At 35.3% G+C, this 9677-nt stretch overlaps 1 protein-coding gene across 2 annotated transcripts in view; it reads right to left on the reverse strand.

Annotated features, from left to right (window-relative positions):
- Positions 1-1810: 1810 nt before the first annotated feature.
- The window catches only part of KIAA0825 (KIAA0825 ortholog), a 248946-nt gene continuing 241079 nt past the window's right edge, over positions 1811-9677 (reverse strand). For both annotated transcript variants that reach the window (XM_085299732.1, XM_085299730.1), the window contains one exon: positions 1811-3753. In XM_085299732.1, the coding sequence (XP_085155858.1) occupies positions 3639-3753 (115 nt within the window). In that variant the 3' untranslated portion in view covers positions 1811-3638. The remainder of the gene's footprint in view (positions 3754-9677) is intronic.

Here is a 9677-nt window from a genome sequence, read left to right on the forward strand (position 1 = left end):
AAAGAGTCAGCAGTATTTTGCTAAGACCTCCTAGCTGAGAGGAAAATGGAACATTTCTGTAAGAGGAAACTAATTGGAAGAAGTCAGCGCTCATGCCTACCTTGTACTGCTGTGAGGGTGTAGAGATGAATTAAAGAACATCCATTTACCATCATGAATATTTCCAGAATAAATAGCTTTGTTGCCTTTGGTCTCTACAAAYGTCCTCTGCTGGAATAAAACACGATCAACAGGAGACTGTTTGTGAGGACAGCAGTTATTAAAAGACAGGGCTATGTCTTAATGTCTTTTTCCAAAATTTCTCTTTTTTTCCCTGTTTCTTGTGTTTTATTACTTTTAATGTTATCTCACTTTTGTCCTACATCTAATTTTATTAACTGCATTTCAAAAGTATCAAGATGCKAAGGTTCAGAGCACCCTGAGCTGCACACTGAAAAAAGATAATTAGAGCTATTCCTTGCCATGAAGTCTCTCAYTGAAGCTGAAGTTCAGCAAAGAGTGTAGTATAGTAAAAAATAAGGTGAGAATTAGGCRTAGGTGTTAGTAATAACACATGGATACTTGGTCCAATTAATTTGTAGAACTATAATAAATATTTCCTTTTAAACTAACTCAGCCAAGCCAATGAGGCACATCCAGAAAGGTCTCCTGCACCCAAAAAAACTTGATCCTTATTTTTGACTGTCTTTCCAGGAGCGATTAACACGGTCAGATTGCAGTGGACATACAATGCAAGGCCAACATTGCATCCAAAAAATCTGGCCCTTGTTGCCTTTATTGAGGCTAAATGTAAAGTGTGAGACATTCTTGAATCAACCAGTACTGAGAAAGAGCCAACACATAAAATATGAGAGTAAAACACTACAGCCCTATGAATCCATCACCCTCTAAAATGAAAGCAATCTAAAATGAAGGTCAATTTTAGAATCAGCAAAACTTTTTTTTAAGAATGTAGACCTGTTGTTTTATGACAAAAAGCCAAAGAATGCAGTGTTCTGTTAAACAAGCATTTCTAATTCTATAACCTTAAGCTTTCAGGCGTCTTTCATTTTTCTTCAATGAAGGGTTTACAGTCTTGATAAATTAACRGCATACTTTTAGCAGTCTTAGTTATCCAACTTTTATAATTACTGTAATTCCATTGAACAAATGTGAATGTTGCAAAAGTATCTACTTGGTATAAGTGATTTTGCCAYGTTGCTCTTACTTTTATATCCTGAAGGTCAGATATTAGGATCATTACATTGCAAATGGACCAGGCCCTGCTATTTCTCACCAGGGATTCAGGGACAAGTTCAGTTTCAAACGCATATTAGCTTACATTCATACACTCTTAAAGACATACAGGTTTGAATAAGAAAAACATCCAAATAAAATATTGTGCCTAGACTCAGGATTTATTCAGACTTCTTGTTCTATCTTGTCAGCTTTACGTTGGTAAAGATAATAAATATACTCCTACTAAGAAAAGCTAAGACAAAATTATCCTTGTGCTACCCAGTGGGTTACTCCTGAGTTAATCTGGCAGGGACAGAAGGGAGGAAGGGGCATAAAGATTTATTATTTTTTTTAACATGACTGTTTACAAATTATTCCAGGATGAGGTGTTTTGTGAATTTAAAGCCCAGTAACCAGTTTGGAATAACTCTGCATGTGGACATTCTCATTTCAGAGTAACTGCGGGTGGTTTTTTTGTTTGTTTGTTTTTCTGGGTTACGTTATTTCACTTGCAAAGTTTATCCTGTTCAGAGTAAGTGTTTCCCAGAAGGGGAGCTTCTTCACAAAAAGTATTTCAGACAGTTTCACCACATAGAGAAAAACTGACTTTATATGACTACACAAAAAGTTAATTAGGTACAATAGATTTTGACAAAATAGGAAAGAATATTCCAGGTACTCCAACTTCCACGTGCATTGACACATTATTAGTATGACATGGAGCGTGTATGCCTCATTTGTCAGCATATTGCACTTGCCATCATAGGCGCTCCCTGTAGCCATGCTCTAAGCCTAAAAATCACAACTAATCTTTTAAAGCTGAAATACAAAGCAAGGAAAAATCGTTTTTCATCCTTCATCACTTCTTTATGATCTGAAATGACTATCTCAATGGTAGAGGAAAAGGTCTGTTTCTTTTTATAAATAATATTCTTAACGTTTTTGAAATACCAGTGCCTCACTTCCCTTTCACTGATGCAGTTTTGCAATAAGATCTTTGGAGATTTGTGAGATGCAGTGGTCCCCATTTTCATTTTAAATGGTCCAATATTTTATATACATTATAAAAAAGACCAATTAAGATGAGGAAAAACTGCATTTCAGAATAGACACTATGCCAGCATTACTATTATGGTCTCCCACGATGCTACTGAAGTCTTTAGGGGAAAAAAAAAGAATACTTTGGACTCAATTCTTCATTGTTACACCACTGTAAACTAGCATTCGTTCTATTCAACTGGTGTGAGTTATGTCCATAATAGCATCTGTGGGAAGAAGCAGTATGCATACGCTCTAGCAGTGGGAACAGAAATAGCTGCAGCTCAGATTATAGCCTTAGCAAGATCATGCCAGGATTCTTCATCAGGCAAAGAAAATGGTTACCTTGGACTTCCAACGCAAGCAACAAACAGAAAAATGATGGATTATTTTTATAGCGCTACACCTTCTGTATAAAAATCATTTTCACAACAGCCACCTATCTATCCAATTTAACCATTGAGGAAGAATTTATTGAAAAAGAAATCATTTAATATTGGGGAAATTAAAATATCAGATTATTTTTAAAATGGGTTTTTACTATATCAGAAACAAATGCTGAATCCTTTATTATTTTGACTTAGTGCACTAGAGCACTCACTAGAATACTTTGAGCACTGCCCATGCAAAATCTGTTTTTCTTTTAATAAAAAGATGGACCTCAAAACTTTAAATGTGGCTAACAGGCTACAATGTACATTTTAAACTATAACCTACACGATGTTGAGTTAGGACTGTTCTGCCTTTGTGAGTGCAATAAGGCTGATGCAGTTTTGCTTCTTGTCCCAGAGCAATACTCACAAAGGACCCTGTACTAAGGAGAAACTCTAGACCTATGGTTGATGCCTGTCCCTTCCCACACTGTTTGGGTGATCTAGTGCCAACGCTAACTAACTAGAACACAAGCACCAAGGGAGAAAAAAGCTGCTTGAGCTCTGATCTGACAGGACCTTGCAGCAGAATGACTCTAGAATGATAGAATGATTCTGGACTCTGACTCCAGAATGATAGATATAAACACATAATCATTTTTTGCTTAGAACATGTCCAAAGTAATATTATTTTTAGATGCCACTRTGAGTTCTAAGATTTTAAAACAGTTCTTGGTTTGTCATTAGGGTTTATGCCTCCAYAGGATCAAGATACAACTCACTTGTTTTGTGACATGCACATTATCATCTATTCTTGCTTGCCTTATACRTGTGTTAACAGTTCCTCCTTGGATGGGGCGACTAGACAGTAACAGGGGAATATATTTTAGTTTAAAACTCCTACTCAAGATACATATTCCTGAGCTTTCCAGTCCTGTCAGTTATAACTAAGCCATTAAGTTAATCATGTTGATTTCAGAAAAAGGTGCTACCCGAAATCTGTCAAAGTAATTATTCTTCTTTATCCTCCGAGGTAGAAGTGTTCTGTGCAAAATAAACATTTTTTAAGTGTTCCACCATAGCCTTCTCATCATCTTCAAGATCTGCACCTTCTTTCATTTCCCACCTGAAAGAAAAATAACTTTTTATTAACGTTCTTATGGATTTTTAAACCAGTTTTTAGAACAAACAAGACAGTAAAAAAATGGTTACCATAAATTCATTGCCCCCCAAACTGTGGGGTACATCAACTGAAGTTACTGAATCATATAAAATACAATCCCAAAAAATCTTGCCCTACGCAATTGGCATGTTTGTGAGAGAACTGACATAAATTGTCAAAACTACACCAAAATCTTACTCATGTCCAGTCTAATGGTGTGTTCTTTTTCTATCAAACCTTGGTAGAAGACTGACTAGAAGCCATGTAAAACTAATGGAGAAAAAGTGGAAGAGCTCACAAGGGTTTTGAGAAGGGAAGTTAAGCRGACACTCTCAAGATGCTGTAAAGTTAGCAGTCAAAACTCAAATACCACATGATATTCAATCCAAAGATTTCATGTGAGTGATCATCATTCTCTTGCAGTGATACTATTAAATAAAAAAAAATACCACAAAACTGACTGGCATACCTATGATCCCAAGAAATAAAMAATGTATCACAATCTTCCCTTTCTCCATGCGAATTCTCAATGCTAATTTAGGATAAAATCCTAATACAATTGAAACTGAAAAAGAAAAAGTGAAAGAGTAAAAGAACARGGAGGTGATTTTGCTTTTATTTAGTAGTTAAAATCAAAACACCRTAAGTGTCACACAGCATCCCCTTGCAGAAAATTAGGGCAATAATTGCAGAAATACTGCTGATATGTAGCCAGTTAATTTTTGTCCGGCTTTAAGGAAAAGTGAGAAGGGGGAAAGAAGATTGCTTCCTCTCTCATTATGCCTATATAAAACTCAGTAATGTGATCCTATCTCTTTTATGAAATTTYGAAGATTTTCAAGAGCTTGACATCCCTTTAATATTAATCTCTTTCTGTTCTAGATCGATAACGAAGTGTAGGCTTCCAGTTCATACCAGCTAAAGACAAAAGGTAAAGCATACAAGCAGCATGATTACTGAATACAGAGATCAGATTTTCAAGTATGAAATATATAGATTATAACTGATCCACAGGAGGATCCTATAAAGTAKGAGACACGTAAAGGAGCAGGAGGACAAAGACTGCTTTCAGGAGACTAATGTCAGAGCAATATTTTAATCCTGCCCTTGCACATATTATGTGTTCATTCAAATACATGTTTACAGATTGGTGAATAAATTAAACAGAATATGGAATGGCGGGATGAGTACATTGCATTCATCACACTTGCAAAAAAGGACAATCATCATTGGCAAGAAGGTATGATGTTTATCTTTTGTAACTGCATTTAAAAGCTTACTAAAACCAGAAACAGAACAAGTGCTCTGTAGTATAATTTTACAGTTAAAATACAGTTAGGAAAAATATATTCAATGAACATGTATAAATTAGCATATATCCATCATGCCTTTACCTTAAAAATTGAATCTGACAGCTAACATTACTGCCTGGACTGAGTAAATAGCAGAAGCAGCAAAGCATACTCTGAATAAAATGATAYGCGCTCTGTGTCCGTGATAAAGTTTTGCAATAATTGTTAATACCCCAATGGCTCTACTATCATATTTCACCTCATTGGAATATTAATATTAGGTACAAGTAATTACTATTACGGCTGTCTGCTTTATTCTCTCATTTATGAGATGTTTATAACATCTGGCCGTACGAGCCATCGGCACAATTCCTTGTGTAAGCATCCCAGACGAATGCTGACAAACAAGGCGACCGGCTTCCCCTTCTTCCTTTGCTAATGTACCAAGGAGCCTCTTCAAACCCAGGAAGAAGTAGTGCAGCCCTTAATTTGAATTGATGGTCCTTAGAGTCATTCTAAAACACCACTTTACCAGTCCAATTGATTCATTTTAATTAATATGATTTGCTGCAAGTTTTCAAGTAGAGGAGTTGTTTGCTCAGAAAGAAGACAACTAGAATTGCTAAATGGGATATATTTAAAACAGTTATTACTTGAGATATAGCACATAGGAAATGAGCAGTCTTTGCTAATGGAAGCTTAACTTAACAATAAATCAGCAGATTCCTTTTAAAGATAGTGACTTCATACTTGTCAGCACATTTCATTGACTCTTAAACGTTAGTGTTGGTAAAAATCTTCAATGTCATCCAGTTTGGACATTCTTTAGTGTTCACTTTATGGAATTTATTACTAATACATTATATTACCATTTTATCAAAAAGTAGTCTATTTTTAAAGCATTTAAACAAGTCCAATGAGGATAAAAATGTCTTCTATGCATTTGCTTAACAGTATCCATGAATTAAAGGTCTACRAAATGAACTTGACAAACACTTTGTTACACATCTGATTTTGAAATTGTTCCACTCTTATGTGTGAAGTCTGGGGAGGGTGTTGTTTCTTAAAAGACTACTGGACAGCGCGTGAGAAGGCCACAACATATCTTTGCTGTTCTAAATAGGATGACAAATCAGGTGTCTGTGTTCAAATGGAGAAAGAGCCAACATTTACTATTCCAAAATTTGCCCAAAATGGAACATGTTTTTACTAGCATATTTAAAATGTGTGACAATTGTTTTGGCAATAGTAATTGGCACAAATCCAGCCATGCACTAGCCAGTTCAAGCAATGTGAATGTGAATGAAATTACCATCGTGAATTACTTTCAAAATACCAGCTTCGTTAGTTGAACAGCCAACCTGCAACTTCTGTTATATCAAATTATTAGTAACATAGCTCTAAGAGAAGATTTCCAAATAGCTTGGTTGGCATATATTTTATTCCAGTCTGGCAGTATTTTGGAAGATTAAATTAAATCGGCACTCCAAAAGGATACTGGAGATACTTGAACCAATCCATCATATCACCATCTACATTTTGCTTACTGTTCATATAATCACAATAACGTGTCTAAATGTAAACCCAACTTTCAGCACATTCTTCATATTTAAAGGAAAGCATATGTTTACTATAAAATACCATTACCTTTGTAAGCTTTAGCATAGAATTGCAAAAGCACAGGTTTCAAGCCACTACTATTTGTGTACTTGCAGAATGAAAYATCTGAAATATTTTTTTCAAATATGCAGAAATAACAAATAATGTAGGTGACATATTTTTGTGCACATCTGAACAGAATTGCCTATAAACTTTTCTCTATACACTGTTCCTCTCTGTGTTGCCTTTGGCTAACCAAGGAAAAAAACCTAGCAACATATTTTTTCAGATAGATAGATACACCAGTGCTTCAGCACAGAAAAATACAGAAATTAGTGAAGCTTTTTGCTATTAGATGAGCCTAGATTGTGGCTTAAGCATGAGGTCAAACAGGACAGCTAGCACTAGCAGAGCTTCTGATTTCCCTGCTAAATAAGAGGTGAGAGAGGAAGACGTCTTGGCTTGGGCATGTATAAGCTAACAAAGTRCAAGAGAAAAAGTATGCAGTGACCTAGGAAGATCCAATGATTCCAGCTCAGGTTTCCATAGCAATTTATAAACATGGTATCTTTGTTTATAATTAGCATCAATACATCTATTAATATAGAGATATACAGGACCATGTTCCATGATACTTCCATCTCTCAACTATACTGAATTAAAAAAAGCTAAATAAACAATRAATGTGTTTGTAGAGATGCAGAGATAAATCTGTTTCCATACAKCTTTTAAAAAGCATGCAAAGCATTTTAGCATGGCTGCATTTAATGTATGTTCAGATATTTGCTACATTGATTTTCTGTTTCAATATCGYATATATTTTGAAACTTGCACATATATTCCTATGGAGGCACTTAAAAAACCCCATAAGAACAATATATTACATTTAGGTGCTTGTTACAGATCAAAAGGAAGTATATGCAGTTAATGCCAAAGCAGGGCATACTAAATCAGAAGTGTAACACAATTTCCATATGGAGATTTTTGAAAGCAACACAGATTCTAACTAACTGTTGCATATTGCTGCCTTTTAAGAAGTTTTATTAAGGAATATACTTTAATAGATACCATTTGCTTAGTTACTAAGTTTATTCCTTATTTTYTAAAATGTAAAAAGATTAGAGGGAAAAAGTTTCATAAAAAATGTCAGCTATGAGAGAGTAAGCATGAATAAAACTGAAATAAAATTGAGAACTTTAAAAAACTTAGATTACTTTAAACTTTGAAAAATCTTCTTATTGGCAGTATTTGAGAGACTGACCATGCCATTTCTGAAAGCTAAATTGACAGAAAAGGTCATCCTAATATAGTACAATTTTATGTATTCAAAGCACTGTCTATGTATTTTTTTGACATCTGCTGCATCTTTCTAATGCCTTGAACAAAGTTACATGATATGTAATTCCCTGGAATAAAAATAAGTAGAAAGTACAGCTGTTGGAATTAAAATGGATCTTTGGCATATGACTGCTCTACTGATACCATTGTTATTTCCTACAGAAAAGCTGGTATCTTGGGTCCTCTTGTATGGAACTGTTGTCAAACAATGAAAAATTTAACTGCACAGCTGTATATTAGTTAGCTGAAAATATTCATTTTCGTACTTGATGATATTAAAATAGCTAAATTTAATAATTGGTACTTATCAAAACACAGCAATGTATTTAATATTGAGATAATAATATGACATAATTCATATCTAATCTAAATCAGACACAGACTGCCATTCAAATATCCTAACATGGGTAAATATTCAGACTTCAAGCATGCAAGCTCTTGAGCTTATCTATTTTCATTTGGTGAGTTATCACTGCTTTGCAGGAGCACTATATTTTCAAGAAAAATTTTGATAAAAACAGTCAGTCCAAGGAGAGAAAGTCTTTCCCCCCTTTCCTCCCCCAGGTATTATGTAAGAAGGAAATAAGGCAACAGTAGGAAAAGAACACAAAGAAGATGCTTAAATTTAACTTACAATCCTATTGATCCCTGTGTGATTTAAGAGATGTTTCATGTAATTTAGATGAAAATATTTTCTACATAATCATTTCYATTTTCTTCAATTAATTATTTTGCTGTAGTTTTCAAACTTCTGCCCAAATGCATTTTCTTAAAAATAATGTTATAAACTAAATGAGGCAAAAGGAAGTGACAATTTCTGTATAAACATCTAATAGATACAATTTTGTGATGACAAATGAAATCCATCCCATTGATTAACTGGTGCAGATTTTCTACAAGGGACTTAGCCTTAATATGCCCTGTCAACTGTGGCATATTCTCTTATATCATGTAACATGCTTGCAGTTGTGGTGCCCTCCCAGATCAGCTGGTCCCGATGTCCCTCCATTTTTAAAGAGTATTTTCACGTGCAAGTTCTTCCTGTAACATTTTTAATTTGAGGAGAAGTGAAATAATAAATTGTATTTTCTCTGAAAGAAGTTTTCTTATCTGTCCCTACGCTTGCTCCTTGTGGAACATAATTATGTTAAATATTATTAGCTGCTCGACGACGATGAGACCGACCATTTCTTGCAGGTCTCGACAGAGAAAGCRGCAAGTGACAAAGCAGGCAGGAAGCAGAAGCAGCCGTTCTGGCAGTCTGTCCTTACCTTTTGCAACATCCACACTAGTTATAAGCCATCACCTCACATCCTGTTCTCATACTTGCGTTGGGCTCTTGCTGATTTTAGTGRTAATTCAAACATGTGGAAGAAACAGCCATTAACCCTTTGTACTGGATGTTCACTTCTATCTGAAACAGCAAATGCACAGAGTCTGGTATATTTTGATAGTCAGAATCATAGAATCAGWGAGGTTGGAAGGGACCTCTGGAGATCATCTAGTCYAACACCCCTGCTCAGCAGGGTCACCTASAGCATGTTAGACAGGGCTGCATCCAGGCGGGCCTTGAAGATCTCCAGAGAAGGAGACTCCACAGCCTCTCTGGGCAACCTGTCCAGTGCTCAGTCACTCTCACAGGGAAGAAATTCCCCCTCA

This window comes from Rhea americana, unplaced genomic scaffold (genome assembly GCF_003343005.1).
Source record: "Rhea americana isolate MKP2758 unplaced genomic scaffold, rheAme1 scaffold_153, whole genome shotgun sequence".
NCBI classification, from domain to species: Eukaryota; Metazoa; Chordata; class Aves; order Rheiformes; family Rheidae; genus Rhea; species Rhea americana.